Raw genomic sequence first — 16763 nt, 5'->3', positions numbered from 1 at the left:
CCCCGTACCTGCTGCTGTGACTGATTCAAGCTCCGGAACTCGTCCCAGGAAGTCTAGGTCTGTGCCGTCTGCAGCTGCGGGTTCTGCGACTCCCAGGCGTAGCGCTCGGGACGCCGGTAAGAAGCCGTGTCGCTGCACCTCAGACAAATCCCGCAGCCCGGCGCGGGATCTCAGCCGGTGCCCTCAGCGTGAACTTTCGCCGTCATATGAAGGATCCGGAAGGTCAGGTGAGGGGCAGGGCTGTAAAAGCGCCGCGGTCCCCTCCTCTTCTCGCTCCAGAGCGGCCATCTTTGCTCCGGAACAGCAAGGAAGGCCGGCTCCAGCTGTTGCTACACAGTCCTCCGAAGAAGAAGATGATCCCCAAGCAAATTCTCTCAGAGAGCCGCGCTCGCCTATTATGGTGGGCTTGAGCGCAAGTGGCTCTGGAGAGCGACGCCGAGACGTTCTGCATTCAAATGGTGAGTTAACTAACTTCCCTTTTCCTCACAATCAATTGAAGGAACTTATTAAATCGGTTATATGTGAGACCATGGGTAATGTGGGTCTCCCTTCTCCTTTAGTATCTGCTAGCATTTCTTTACCTTCAGAAGCGCCTGCCCTTGGTGTTACCCCTTTGAATCCTTTTAAGGAGGCGCTTATGTGCGAACTGTCGCCCCTTGGTTTCCACTTAAGCTCCTCGGTGAAGGAGCTTATTTGGAACAATAATTATATTGATCTATTTTCTCTCCTGCCTCGCAGAGATCAGCCCCCCAAGTCAGATAAAAAAGATGATAAGGCTGACTCTGACAGTAAACGTAACATTAGATCTTTTAACAATTGGATACAGGCTTTTGCTATATATGCTGCAGTTTTGGGGGAAAAATCCCCTAATCTTTGCAGCAGCCTGTTTCAGCACGTCGACATCATTTTAGAAGCCTATAGGAATTTTGGAGGTGCTGCTTGGCTTCACTATGATCAGGCATTTAGACACAAACTTTCAGTTCACCCGGAGGTCAAGTGGGGTACTAAGGACATTGGCTTGTGGATTAACCTCATGCTGCCATCGAGAAATGTGGTTAGCAGGCAATCGGTTAATTCCTTTCCTAAAAAAGGCGTCTGCTTCGCCTTCAACGAGTCTTTTTGCAAGTGGAACAACAACTGTAGGTTTAGGCATGAGTGCTCGTTCTGCGGTAACCCCCACCCCATGTCCAAGTGTTTTAAGAAGCAAGCAGCTCAGCAATCTTCAATTAGGGATCCTAACCCAAAAGACCCGGACGCCAGTGATTCTGGAAAATATGGTCTATTGGCTAAGCAAATTCCCAAACAAGGAGACTAGTCGTCTCCTTTATGATGGGTTCTATTCCGTTTTTTTTGTTCCTCGTTTTGAAGGGAAAGGTTGCACTTTAGTAAAAAATTTATCATCTGTTTCCGCTTTTCCCGAAGTTGTTAGGGAAAAAATTTCTAACGAGTTAGAATTTGGTAGGGTGGCTGGCCCTTTTTCGTCCCCTCCTTTCTTGAATTTTCGCATTTCGCCCCTAGGGGTGGTTCCTAAAAAAGATTCTGGTTCGTTTCGTTTAATCCACCATCTATCGTATCCGCCAGGTCAGTCCCTAAACGACGAAGTGGATAAGGATCTGTGTTCAGTATCCTACTCTTCTTTTGACGGCACGTTAGATCTTCTAAGAAAATTTGGCCCTTTTTCCTTGATGGCTAAATCCGATATTAAATCGGCTTTTAGGCTCTTACCAGTTCACCCTATGGGTTTCAATTCTTTGGGTTTTCAGTTTGATAATTGTTTTTTCTTTGATAAGTGCCTTCCAATGGGCTTTTCTTTGTCTTGCTTTTATTTTGAATCTTTTTCCGTTTTTCTACATTGGGTATTGCAATCCAGCTGTGTAGAGGCTGGTATTTTGCACTACCTGGATGATTTCCTTTTTGTAGGTCCTCCTCATTCTCGCGTATGTAAGGATACCTTGGACAGCTTCTTACGTTTGTGTGCTCACTTTGGAGTTCCCATCGCCCACGATAAGACAGTCGGCCCATGTAGTCAGATTGAATTTTTAGGCATTTTAATTGACTCAGAAAAAATGGTAGCTATTTTGCCTGAGGCAAAGGTTGCTAAACTGCGAGCATCTCTTTCGGAATTTTTGTCTAAGGAAAAAATTATCTTCAAGGATTTGCAAGCCTTGTTGGGCCTTCTTAATTTCGCCCTTCGGGTTATCCCAATGGGCCGTGTATTTTCGAGAAGTCTTTACGAAGCTACTAAGGGGTTTTCTTCACCTAAGTCCCACATCAGGGTCCGATCGGATCTTAAGGAGGATGCAAGAATTTGGCTCTTATTCTTGGCTGACTTTAATGGCAGATCTGTTATTCAGTCTCCTTTTATCAATGCAGATTCCATTCCGCTGGCCTTTTCGGCGGAGGTTTCCTTAGGCGTCGGTCTTTTATTTTCTTCACACTGGGTTCACTTGAGTTGGCCTGTCAATTGTAATTTTGTTAGGGTCATTAATAACTCCCTGCTCATAGAGCTCTTCGCGATTTTTTTCACTCATTTTTCTTTGGGGCTATGAATTGCAGAATTCAAGAATTCTGTTAAATTCTTCGAACCAGGCGGTCGTTTTTGCTATCAATACCCTTTCTTTAAAGAACCTTTGGGCCACAAAAATTCTGAGGCAATTAGTTTTATTATGTTTAAAAAATAACGTTTGGTTGAAGGCAAAAGTGGGTGTTAGCAATTTTAGTAATTGTACGGAGCTAATAGAATTGAATAGTCAGTGGATTAATTTTTTCCAACAGGTTCCATTAGCAGACAAAGAAGCAACGTTTTGTCCTCCCTCAGTCTGGGATGTGATCTCAGCTTAGTACCGTATTTTATAGAAAATTCATTGTCCAAACGATCATGGGCTGATTATTCAGCCGCATGGAAGAAGTGGACTGACTTTTGTGTTTTGCATGGTTTTGAAGTATTGGTGTCTGATCCTTTCGTGGCCTTACAATTTGCGGAGTCCTTACTCAAGAAGAACTTATCTTACTCTGCAGTGGCGAAATGCTTTGCAGGAGTTTCCTTTTTCTTTAAGGTTCATGAGAGAACTGCTCTAACTGACCTTTTTCTCGTGAAACAGTTTTTGAAAGGCCTGAAACGTGAAAATTTTTTACCAGATTCCAGACGCCCTATCTCATTTTCGTTATTGATAAGCATTTGCTCAGCGCTGACTAGTGTTTGTTCAAATTCAGAGGAAGCTTTATTATTTAATGCCATTTTTTCCATCTGTTTTTTTGGAGCTCTTAGCGTGAGCGAGATAGTATCCTTTAAAAAAGCCGAACCATCTGGGCTCAGACTAGAGGACGTTAAGCTATGCGATTCATCCCTCTTAGTGTTTATAAGGAAATCTAAAACCGATCAGTTAGGAAGGGGTAGTGAAATTCGCTTGAATTCATTTTATGATCCTACTATTTGCCCGGTTCTTAATTTTTCAAAATGGATTGTTAATAGGCCTGCGGTGCAGGGCCCATTGTTCATACACAGGGATAAGTCACCAGTGACGATATTTCAGTTTAATTTTATCCTCAAGAAATGCCTTTCCTTTTTGGGTAAAAGTCACCTCAAAATATCTTCCCATTCTTTTAGGATTGGTGCAGCTACTGAGGCCGCTAGGGCCGGTTTGTCCGATGCTAAAATAAAAAAAATGGGTAGATGGAACTCTAACCGTTTCAAACTGTATGTTCGTCATAATTTATATGCTGACTAATCGTTTATTCTCTTTTAGGTCCAACTATTGTTTGGATTGTTGGCCACTCATTTGTTTTCTGGGCCCAGAAGAGGGCTAGTCAGCGGTCCTATTCGGAGAATTTATCATTTAACCCTTCTATTACTCAGGTCTTCTGGCATAGCATTCGAGGATTGAAGTGGGCTTCCTTAGTTCCTGAGTTAAACAACTGCATGTTGAAATTTCCTTACCCGGATTTAATTATTATTCATCTTGCTGGTAATGATCTGGGTAAAATCAATACGCTTGATCTGTTAGCGACCATGAGGTCTGATCTTATATTTTTGAGGCAAAATTTCCTTTTTCAAGCCTTGTTTTTTCTGAGATCATTCCCAGACTCTTTTGGCAACAACAGCAATTTTTATTTCTGGATAAAATTCGTAAGAGGGTGAACCGTGCCATGATGAAATTTTTTCCTTTGTTGGATGGCTTTTCTTTTAGGCACGAAGATTTGGAGGGGTTTCTACCGGGATGTTTAGACAGGATTTGATTCACTTATCCAATATTGGTCTGGATATTTTTAATTTAAATATGGGCAGCATAATCGAAAAATGGCTGTGCGGTGGGGGGGGGCCTCGACTTGTTTAGTCTCGGCCTTGTGGGGAAAAATCACCCATGTATGGGTGGATTTGGACATTTGGAAATTTGGAGAATTTGAATTTATTTTATGGAAGTTTATTTATTGGAAATATTTAAGGTATTTTATGTAACCCTGAATAAAACCGCACGGCCAATTTTATGCCACTGTGATATCTGTGTCCTGTGTATTTATTTGGGTATGGGTTTTATGGGGACATGTAAGCCCCCCCGCTCAAGCCATAAAGCAGTATAGCGGGGGTCTCATGTCCTCATAGACCCTGCTCTGTCCATTTTATTGGGAACTATTTTATGCATTTTTATGATGTTATTGTAATGTCAGAATCTGTGGTAGATTCGTGACAATCTGGTTTCAACCAGTTTTTGAGCGGCAAGTTTGCTGAATTCTCATTGGTGGAGAGCGTTTTTGGCGGTCTTTTTTCAAATATTTAACCTGACTGGCGGTTCTGAGCGCCTCAGTTGCTGACGCAAGATTAAAGAAGAGCCCACCCTCCCTCCCTCTATATCGTCATTCATCCTGTTGTGTGGTTTTAATTGTGGGGAAAAATCACCCATGTATGGGTGGATTTGGACATTTGGAAATTTGGAGAATTTGAATTTATTTTATGGAAGTTTATTTATTGGAAATATTTAAGGTATTTTATGTAACCCTGAATAAAACCGCACGGCCAATTTTATGTCACTGTGATATCTGTGTCCTGTGTATTTATTTGGGTATGGGTTTTATGGGGACATGTACATTCCATAGAAGCTGATACTTAGCCTATAGAGAGAAGGGAGTGTACCAAGTTAGCGTGTGCTTTCCAATTGTTAGCAAGCAAGAATGGAAATAACATGGGCAGTGTGTGTGTGGCTCCTCAGTAGGGGCTGATTCTTATATGTGGCTCCAGAACTTTAGGTGCCTCATTCATGCAATGTTTTTTTTTCCATTTCAGCTCTCTATCTCTTGTAAACAAAATGTGACTGCAACAGTTTTTACACACAAACCTCAAAGTTTAAATTAAAAAGCTCTAAATATTTTTTCTTGTTAAAGGGGTTTTCCGCTTTTAGAAAAGTGGACCCTGATTTTTTCCAGTAATGAAAAATAACAAAATCAGATAGTACTTATCCTTTCTGGTTTCAGCATCAGCTGTCCACCACAGATGCGGTCTCATCACCACAGCAAACCAATCACCAAGCAGCGGCTAGTGCTATCTAGATCTGCAGAGGTGCTGAACTCAGTGATTGGCTGCAGCGGTGATGTGATCACTGCGGCAGCCAAAAGACTGACCCTGGAGCAGCAGTGAAATGCCGATGCTGGACCCAGGGAGGGTGAGTACTATATGATTTTGTTATTTCACATTCTAGGAAATGTTTGGGTCCACTTTTCTACAATTGGAAAACCGGCCTAATGATGATGACAGAATATAAGGACAAAATGGTGATAAAGTAAAACAAAACATGAATTTTCTGTAATGTCCTGTAAGGTGAGACATCTCTTCTTTTCTGCATGTTCAGCTGCAGCAAGAACTGGAATCCTGTCACTCAGAGGTAGAACTCTTGAGGAAGCAGCTAGCCAGTGAGAGGATCGCTGTGAAGAACCTGGAAGCCCTCTTAGTATCAAACCAAGACAAAGAATTCCAGTCCCAAGTGCGGGTCCAGGAACTTGACTCAGAACTTCTGCTGCTTGGAGACCGGCTGATGTTGGCAGAGACCAAACTGTAAGTAAATGCTCTTTGCAGCTGATAAATGTGCAGTTTAGTGTCTAGCTAATATTACATAGTACCACTTTAAGCTACAGCCATTCTGCTAAACACACAGTGCCAATAATATATTGACATCTGCATATGGAAAGGCTTTGCTGAACAGATATAGATGCAAAAGCCTACGATAAAGATAACAAAATCTCAATTAGGCCACATTTACATGTGACGACCGCTGGCGTTACACAACCTTTGATCGACTACATGCAAGCTGATCAGAAATTGTTTTATAACCTGTTTAGGCAGCTTGACTACCCTGCTATGCTAAAAGAACGATTGTTAATATGTTGGTTCTGTGTGCCCATAGAAGTTCAGAGCATTATATTCTCGGCAGCACATCACCTGTTTACACTGGATAATGTGATGCCGAGAACGATGATTTTTAAGGTTACTTAAGTCATTTCACTCGATGAGTTACTCATTCGTTGCATGAATGCTGGTCTGTTTAGACATCAGTCAAAAGCTATATACAAGGGACAACCCCCCGTGGTAGTAAAAAATATTTGTGAAAAAAATCTCTGTGTAGAATTACATACAGGTGACATAAGTGCTTACTACCCAGGAAGGACCGTGAGAGGGGATCAATCAACAATGCATAATCACTTACTATAATATTGTGAGACCCTGACGAAGGCAAAGAGCCAAAACGTGTGTTGGGTGAGGACGCCATTCAGGAGTCAGAGTCTCACAATATTATAGTAAGTGATTATGCACTGTTGATTTGTTTTGATTCTTTATTTTACGTTGATTCCCTGACTACCTTTCACTCCCCTCTCACGGCAATACCTAGGTTTCAAATATCAGTGATTGTACATTGAATTTATTGTTTTTTGACAGATTCTATAGTAAACCACAGTGTGCCTTTCACTTTTACGCCATGGTACTATTTCTCAATCGGCACTTTTATTGTTTATTGCAGATTATTTGATTGACTATTACATAGTATGATTTTGTTTTTTTGGGACTCACTCACATATTTGTTTTTTAGTGGTATTTCTATGGATTCTACTTGATGTTAGCAGAACAATAATTTCCTGTTGAATATATGTGCAGCTGTGATCCATAAGGCTGGAGTCACATTCAGTGTAGGGAAATACGGTCCGTATTTTACATGTGTAATACGCAGAAATATTCCCAAAATAGTGATCCGTATGTCATCCGTAGGCAGGGTGTGGCAGCGTATTTTGCGCATGTAAACCTCCGTATGTAATCCGTATGGCATCCGTACAGCGAGATTTTCTCGCCGGCTTGCAAAACGGACATACAATGGATCCATGGGCTCAAATATTAATGAAAACGTATATATATATATATATATATATATATATATATATCAGTGAGACACATGTATATGTGCTGTATATTTATATTTCATACAGCGCTAGATAGCTTAAAAGCCGGTAATTCAATTGCCGGCTTTTACTATCTCCTTCTCAAACCCGACAGGATATGAGACATGGTTTACATACAGTAAACCATCTCATATCCCTTATTTTTTTACATATTCCTCATTAGTAATGTTCCAAGTGTCTGTGTGTAAAATTTGGGGGCTCTAGCTGATAAAATAAAGGGTTAAATCACGGACAAAAATGGCGTGGGCTCCTGCACAATTTTCTCCGCCAGAGTGGGAAAGCCAGTGACTGATGGCAGATATTAATAGCCTGGAGAGGGTCCATGGTTATTGCCCCCCCCCCCTGGCTAAAAACATCTGCCCCCAGCCACCCCAGAAAAGGCATATCTGGAAGATGCGCCTATTCTGGCACTTGGCCACTCTCTTCCCACTCCCGTGTAGTGGTGGGATATGGGGTAATAAAGGGTTAATGTCACCTTGCTATTGTAAGGGGACATTAAGCCAGGTTAATAATGGAGAGGCGTCAATAAGACACCTATCCATTATTAATCCAATACTAGTAAAGGGTTAATAAAACACACACATTATGAAAAAAGTATTTTATTGAAATAAAGACACATGGTATTGTAATAGTTTATTATACTCAATCCAATTGAAGACCCTTGTCACCTGAAAGAAAGTTAAAATAAAAAAAAAACAATATCCCATACCTCTCCGCTGTTACAGTCATGTCCCACGCTGTAAATCCATCTGAATGGGTTAAATCATTTTACAAGCAGGAGCCTGCTAAAATACGGCCGAGAAATATACGGCAGATAGGAGCTGCCCCATAGAGAATCATTGGTCCATGTGCAATGCGTAGTTTTTGCGCCTCTCATACGTCAGTAAAACTCGCTAGTGTGACCCCGGCCTTAGGGTTTTATACTGTTTTCTTCTTTGGAACCTATATGTACTTACTCGTGGATACGCGTCCTTTTTCTGTATTTTTGGATACATTTTGATACCGGATTTTAAAATTGGTATATTTACCTGTGCAAATTTTCCCACTTTTATCTTATTAATGTTATAATTTTTATATAATAAAAAATTATTTTATTGGACTATTTGGTCGGTGTGTTGTGCTCTTTTTTTTGTTTTTTTCTGTTTAGACATAATCGATAATCGGGAAATGAGTATTCCTAGGAATTTTGTTTCACAATTATCACCTAGTTTAAATGGGCACTTACAATGATTTTTTTTACCCAACATTTTTCAGGTAATAACCCAGTCAGTGTAGTTCTGATGACGCTATTAACTTCATAAGGAATAGGTTAGATGGAAGAAAACCATAAAAAAACACACCATACAATCCTTTTTAAAGGACCCATGTTCTAATGCAAGTTAAAATTACTGCCATAGGCCTTATGTAGCATTAATCACATTTTACACTAATTAAAGAGGTTGAGCTTTTACAAAAAAATATTTTTATATGCCCAGTTAGGGAATCCTGAGTTAGGCCGGTTTCACATTAGCGTTTTGAGGAGCTGCGGACTTCCTCTGTGAAGCCCCGCCCTCGGCCGCACCTCCGCCGCTAGCTCCGCCTGCTTCTGCAAGCGACCTGCATGCGGTCTGCGTACCTATCTTTAACATTAGGTACGCAGGTCGTGCGGCTGTATGCGGATGCTTCCGCATGCGTCGTTTTGACAATGCAGCGACCTGCGTACCTAATGTTAAAGATAGGTACGCAGGCCGCATGCACCATTTTATAAATGGTGCTGACGTAAAGCAGACATGTTGGAAATGTTATTTATTAATGTTTTGCTGTGATATGACTATCTGGATTAAAGGGATAATCATTCAAAGTTTGAAAATTGCTATTTTTTTTACATTTTTCTCAAATTTCTGATATTTTTTATAAATAAACACAAATCATATTGACATAAATTTACTATTAACATAAAGTATAATGTGTCACGAAAAAACAATCTTAAACTCGCTGGGATTTCTTGAAGCGTTCAAGAGTTACTCCCATATAAAGTGACACTGGTGAGATTTCAAAAATTTGGCTCCGTCACTAAGGAGTTAACACCACAGGACTACATCTTATGCACAGAGCAGTCAGGCTAATGTGTGTAACCCTGACATGACTACTGGGTAGCATCTTGCTCACAGAAAGCGGCCAGTCAGGGGTGTTGGTGGATCATACACAGAGCAGAAGACTTAGGTCTGCAACATCTACATGAGACAGGGCTCGGAAGGGAAGAAGCTTTTGGAGTGCAGAATTGGCTGGAATCATTAGCGCACGCCATGTCGCGTTTTGGAGAGCCCCTGATATGCCTTCAAAGTGGAACCCCCACCCAAGTGACCTGGTTTTGGAAACTAGACCCCTTAAAGAATGTACAGTATCTAGATGTGTAGTGATCACCTTGACCCCCCGGTGCTTCATAGAAGTTTATAAAGTAGAGCCACATTGGGGGACACAGAACCATGGGGGTTTTGCTGCTGTCGCTAGGAGGCTGACGCTAAGTTGAGACAAAAAAGTTAGCTCCTCCCCTGCAGTATACACCCTCATGCTGGCTTCCAGAGACCCAGTTCAAGCTTAGTGTCCATAGGAGGCACACATGGTCTGCTATTCAGACCAGACTTTTTTCTACTATTTAACCTTTTTACCTGGATGAAGGGGCGATGGAACCTTTCAAGGCTCCGATCTCACCGAACCATCAACAGGTGAGCACGGAGAGTGTCGCCTCTCCGTATCCTCTCCTGGGACGTGGGATGCCACTGCCTGAGCTGATTCTAGGGGCGACGGGCCCCTTCAAGGGCACCGATCTCCCCCCTCCCTTAACAGAAGAGCACATGGAGTGTCACCACCTCCACGTATCCTCTTCTGCAGCCAGGCCTATTGCCGGACATTTTGCCCTGCCCACCAGGTTATACCCTCTTATGCTCAGAGGCACTCTCCATCGTGGCATCCATGCAGCCCCCACTGCATCACCACTGAAAAAAAAAAAATCGGATGATGGAAGGAGGCGGACGGTTCCTCTCCACCATCCTTTTAAGGGTATGGTGGATGGAGGCTCCCCCAACCCTGCACCATCCTGACTACCCCGGGCACAGCTCTGACCTTCATATTGGGGTAAGTGCCACCCGGGGGGTCGTTTTTTGGCGGTCATAGGAGGGCTCTATAGCGGCAGGGTCCCCACAGGGCTCTGCGGCATCTTCCCCGGCGGGTGCGCGCCGGCCGAAGCCATAAATTTAGTCCCCGGCTTTGGCCTAGTGTAGGCCGCATCCCGATAGGCCCCTCCCACATCATTCCAGCGGCTCCGCCCACAGACCTGGCGCTTCTCGCTCTATGCGAGAGTGTCTCCCAAATCTCGGCAACCATCTTCCCTGCACAGCACCGCACTGCTCCGGCCGCCTTTTTTTCTGCACGTGTCAGCAGCCCTGGATGCCGGTCTTCTCCCCTACTCAGCGCACCGCCTCATCTGATTGCGGGACACAGGACCTGGGTAAGGAGACTGCACTTGGTGCTTCCCTGCAGCTTTACCCCACATCGCTTCCACTAGCAGCATTTTTTACTTATATTGGGGTACATCATGTCGCAGTCAAAGGCTAAAAAGGCTACAGAGGTACATACCACCTTTTTCACTATGTGTACCACCTGCCAGGCTCCTCTCCCTCGGCCTCAAAGCCCAATGTGCTCAGGAGCTCTCCGCCGCTACCGACCCCAGTGTATCTAGCCCCCCTGAGTCGGCTGCATCATTGTCACAATCCATGGCTTCGTTGGCCAAAGCTATTGAATCCCTTCATGACCCCTCTGGGGAGCGGGGCACTCCTTTCCCTGTGTTAAGAGACCCCTCTCTTACAGGGGAATCATCGGCCAGCAGGGGCCGTTATCACCTGAAGGAGGTACGGACATCCAAAATCCGGATCCGCACTACCTCTCCAAAGCATTCACCATGCCATTCAGCCTCTGGTAGCTCCACTTCTCGCTCACCCTCTCCACGGGTTCGAAGCGATCATGACTCTTAGTATGAGTCTGAGGCATCCTTGGACCCAGATTCTCCGGAGTTTCAATCGACTGTGGATTCCCTCATTGAAGCTGTCAATCATGCGCTAAAGGTTGATGATGACCCTAATTCGGCTCCAGATCATGCGGTATCTTTTACAAGAACCAAGCGATCCCATAGGGTGTTCGCCTCTCATCCAGATTTTTTAGATATAGTCCGGCGACACAGGGAGCGACCGGATAAGCGCTTTACGAGTAAAAAGGCCCTGGAAATGAAGTATCCCCTTTCTGCAGATCTTGTCAAAGATTGGAAGGAACCTCCACTAGTACTTTACACGCAGCAAACTGTGCGGCAATTGCTGCCTCAGACGCCGTCACCATTAGGAGAGCACTATGGCTTAGAGAGTGGCGTGCAGATTCCTCTTCTAAAAAGTCTCTGATTTCTCTGCCTTTTCAGAGCGGATGTCTGTTTGGAGAAAAATTAGACCAGCTTATTTCCGATGCTACAGGAGGGAAAAGCAAATTCCTCCCGCAGCACAGGCCTAAAACTGCATTTCAGCGTCAGCAACATTTTCGCTTTTGGCCCTTTCGCAGTAGCCCATTCTGGTCCACCTCCACAGCCTCGTCCAGATCAGAACAATCTCCACGTACAGAGACCCTCGGCCCTCATACAGGCCGAATCAGTCCTGGCGAGGTAAGCCTAGGCAACCCAGAACCAGGGGATCCAGGCCTGCCAGATTTCCTTCACAATGACTCGGGGAGTCTTCCAGTCAACACCACCAAAGTAGGCGGACGCCTGCTTCTTTTTCAACATGTCTGGCTTTCCGTCATCCATGACAAATGGGTCAGAGACCTGGTGTCTTCTGGTTACAAAATAGAATTTTCCGCCTCCCGTCCAGTACGGTTTTTTCGCTCTCGTCTCCCAAGTTCAGGAGCTCAGTCTCACGCACTTCACCGCGCCATCGAATCTCTCTGCCGAAACGGGGTCATTGTTCCGGTTCCAGAACACGAGAGATTCAGAGGTTTTTTCTCTTCGTCGTTCCAAAAAAGGACGGGACGGTGCGCCCTATTTTGGATCTAAAGCGCCTAAGCAAGTATGTAAAGGTCTGGCACTTCAGGATGGAATCCCTACGGTCAGTCATCTCCTCAATGGAGAGATGAGAGTTTCTTGCATCAATAGACATCAAAGATGCTTATCTCCATATCCCAGTCTTCCTGCCACATCAAAGGTTCCTGCGTTTTGCCATCCAAGAGGACCATTTTCAATTCACGGCCTTACCCATCGGCCTTGCCACCGTGCCCAGTGTATTCACAAAGGTCATGGCGGCTGTCATGGCCATTCTTCACTCCCGAGGAGTGGACCTCCTGATCAAAGGTCCGTCCTATCATACCTGCGAAGCCTGGGCTGGCTAATCAACTTGGACAAGTCCAGCCCGACGGATCTCCTTCCTAGGCATGATCCTGGACAAGTCCAAGGGGCTGGTCCTGCTTCCTCGGTCCAAGACCCAAGCGCTTCAGCAGGGAACCCGGACACTCTGTCGCCCCTTTCCTCATTCCATTTGTTTTGCCATGAGGATCCTGGGGAAAATGGTGGCCGCAATGGAAGCAGTTCCCTTCGCGCAACTGAATCTCCGCCCCTTACAACAGGCTCTGCTGGACAATTGGGACAGGAGTCCCTTATCCCTCGATCGGCCATGTCCTCTGTGCCCATGGATCAGGCAAGCGCTCAAATGGTGGACTTCGGAATCATCTCTCAGCCAGGAGAGGTCTTTTCTCCCAATTCACTGGCTGGTGGTAACTACCGACGCCAGTCTTCTCAGTTGGGGAGCGGTATTTTGCCACCACACTGCCCAGGGGCGTTGGAAGATTCGGGAGTTGAGACTTCCGATAAGCATCTTGGAGATTCGAGCGATCAGATTTGCCCTGAGATGTTTCGACTTCCTCCTCGCGGGTCACCCAATTCGAATTCAATCAGACAACGTCACAGCGGTGGCGTACATCAACCATCAGGGGGGTACCGCAGCAGGGCAGCGATGCGAGAGGTCTCCCACATTCTCTGTTGGGCCGAGACCAACCGCTCCAGCATTTCTGCAGTGCACATTCCAGGAGTCGAGAATTGGACGGCGGACTTTCTCAGCCGTCAGGGTCTCGCCTCAGGGGAGTGGGAACTCCATCCAGAGGTCTTCCAGCAAATTTGCCTTCGCTGGGGGACTCCAGACATGGATCTAATGGCATCCAGACGGAACGCAATAGTTCCCAACTTCATAGCACGTTCTCGGGATCCCCAGGCCAGATCTGCTTTGCCAAGGGCCGATCTACCACCAGAGCTCAGGGGCCCTACATTTAACGGCTTGGCTGTTGAAACCTGGATCCTAACTCAAGCTGGTTTCACCCAGCAAGTCATTGCCACCATGATAAGCGCTCGCAAGACGTCTTCCGCTCGCATCTATCACCGCACCTGGAAAGCCTTCTTCTCATGGTGCAGGTTCTGTGGACGTCCTCTCATTTTTTCAATTCCCTCCATTATGGAATTTCTCCAGTCCGGCTTGGATTCCGGTCTGGCGCTCAGTTCCCTCAAGGGTCAGATCTCGGCATTATCCATGTTGTTCCAACGTAAGATTGCTGCTGACTTGCAAGTCAGGACTTTTGTTCATGGGGTCTCCCACGTAGTACCGCCCTATAGAATGCCGTTAGAGACTCGGGATCTCAATTTGATCCTGAGTGTTCTTCAGGAGTCCCTGTTTGAACCTCTGCAGGATGTCTCACTGATTGCTCTCTCTTGGAAGGTCGCCTTCCTTGTGGCAGTAACCTCTATCAGGCGAGGCTCAGTTGGCCGCACTGTCCTGCCGGGCGCCCTTCCTTTCTTTCCACCAGGACAAAGTAATCCTACGTCCATCTCCGTCTTTTCTTCCCAAGGTGGTTTCATCCTTCCACCTTAATGAAGATATCGTTCTTCCCTCCTTCTGCCCACAGCCAAGACATAGGGTTGAAAAGGCCCTTCACACCTTGGACGTGGTACGGGCCCCCAGGAGGTACATTTCTAGGACTGCCCCCTTCCGCAAATCGGACTCCCTCTTGTTCTCCCGGAGGGTCACAGAAAGGGTTTAGCCTCTTCTAAAGCCATGATATCCAGATGTATCCGATCAGCTATTCAAGAATCTTACCGGGTTAGGGGCAGACCTATCCCGGCGGGGATTAGGGCACACTCTACTTGGTCGGTGGGCGCTTCCTGAGCCATTCGGCACCAGGCGTCGGCAAAGCAGGTTTGCAAGGCCGCAACATGGTCCAGCCTGCATACTTTCACGAAGCACTACAATGTCCACACTCAATCTTCTGCGGATGCGGCCCTTGGCAGATGTTTCTGCAGGCGGCCGTTGCGCATTTATAGTCAGTTGGTACACGGAGTTATTTGGTTGTATTGTTCCCCACCCAGGGACTGCTTTGGGACGTCCCATGGTTCTATGTCCCCCAATGTGGCGAAGGAGAAATAGGGATTTTTGTTTACTCACCGTAAAATCCTTTTCTCTGAGCCACTCATTGGGGGACACAGCACCCACCCTGTTAGCCTTATGGCTTGTTCCTTTTTTTTTTGTTCTCGACTTACTCTGACATGTTATACCCTAATATTATGTAATATGTTGTTAATGATCTCCTACTGCTTTTACACTGAACTGTGTCTCTGGAAGCCAGCATGAGGGTGTATACTGCAGGGGAGGAGCTAACTTTTTTTTCTCAACTTAGTGTCAGCCTCCTAGCGATAGCAGCATAACACCCATGGTTCTGTGTCCCCTAATGAGTGGCTCGGAGAAAAGGATTTTACGGTGAGTACACAAAAATCCCTATTTTTCCCACAAAAATGTTTTTAGCCCCAAATTTTGCATTTTCACAAGGGTAACAAGAGAAAATAAACTCCAAAATCTGTTGTGCAATTTCTCCTGAGTACGCAGCTACCCCATATGTGGGGAAACCTACTGTTTGGGCGCACAGCAGGGCTCAGAAAGGAAGGAGTGATGTTTTGGAACTCAGATTTTGATGGAATGGTCTGCGGGTGTCATGTTGCATTTGGAGAGCCCATGATGTGCCAACAAGGGAGACCCCACAAGTGACACCATTTTAGAAACTAGACCCTTCAAGGAATTTATGTAGACATGTGGTGAGCACCTTGAACGCCCAGGTGCTTCACAGAATTTTACAATGTTGGTCTGTGAAAATAATATATATATATTTTCCAACAAAAATAGAGAAAATGGACCCCAAAATGTGTTATGCAATTTCTCCTGAGTACACCGATAACCCATATGTGATCGAAAACTACTTTTGAAGCACAATGAAAAGCTCAGAATAGAAGGAGAGCCATATTGGAGCTCAGATTTTGCTGGACTGGTTTGAGGGTGCCATGTCACATTGGCAGAGCCCCTGAGGTGACAGAACAGCAGAATTTCCCCCCATAAGTGACCTCATTTTACAAACTATACCTCTCAATGAATTCATCCGGGGGTGCAGTGATCATATTGATACCACAGGTGTGTCACAGAATTTTATAATATTGGGCAGTGAAGAAAAAAGGATTACATTTTTGCCACCAATATTTGGTTTTAGCCTCAGATTTTACATTTTTACACTGGGAAATGGGTAAAATGGCACCAAAATTTGTCGTCCCACAATTTCTGTTGAATGTAGAAATACCCCATATGTGGCTGTATGGTACTGCGTAGTCATACGGCAAGACTCCGGAGAGATGGAACGCTATTTGCCTCCTGGAGCACAGATTTTCCTAGAATAATTTGCAGATTCCATATAAAGAACCCCTAAGTGCTAAAAGAGCAGAATCACCCCTCAAGTGAACCCCTTTTGGAAATTATACCCCTTTGGGAATTTATCTACAGGCATAGTGATTGTTTTGATGCCATGGGTGTTTTCCAGAAACAAGCAGCAGTAGATGTTGCCGAGTGAAAATTGCAAACTGCCATTGTAGTGCCCAGTACGTTGTAGTCACCAGTACGTTGTAGTTACTAGTACGTGGTAGTGCACAGCTCTTGCTTCTGGAGGCACGCACGCGTTTATTAGGCGGGCTCTCATCACTACAAAAATGTAAAAAATTCCGAAATTAAATGTGGTTTAGGCACATTAAGGGGCTCAGAAGAGAGGTGGGGGGGACATTTGGATTTGGGAGCTCAGAATTTGTGAATTTCATTGGGAGGACGAAGAGCCATTTAACTTTTCCAGAGCCTTTGTACTACCAGTAACGTGGAAGCCCCCTATATTTCCGTTATCAGATCTGCATGACTGCGGGGCAAACAGATTCTGATCGGCAGTAAGGTTATTAAAGGGAACCTGTC

General features: G+C 45.1%; 1 protein-coding gene across 1 annotated transcript in view; it reads left to right on the top strand.

The window, feature by feature from the left end:
- TSGA10 (testis specific 10) overlaps nt 1–16763 on the top strand; it is a 108231-nt gene that overhangs the window by 66989 nt on the left and 24479 nt on the right. Inside the window, exon 17 of the mRNA XM_069757508.1 lies at nt 5841–6043. Within this exon, the coding sequence (XP_069613609.1) occupies nt 5841–6043 (203 nt within the window). The remainder of the gene's footprint in view (nt 1–5840; nt 6044–16763) is intronic.

This window comes from Ranitomeya imitator, chromosome 3 (assembly GCF_032444005.1).
Source record: "Ranitomeya imitator isolate aRanImi1 chromosome 3, aRanImi1.pri, whole genome shotgun sequence".
Lineage (NCBI taxonomy): Eukaryota > Metazoa > Chordata > Amphibia > Anura > Dendrobatidae > Ranitomeya > Ranitomeya imitator.
This window is presented reverse-complemented; position numbering and strand designations above follow the sequence as displayed.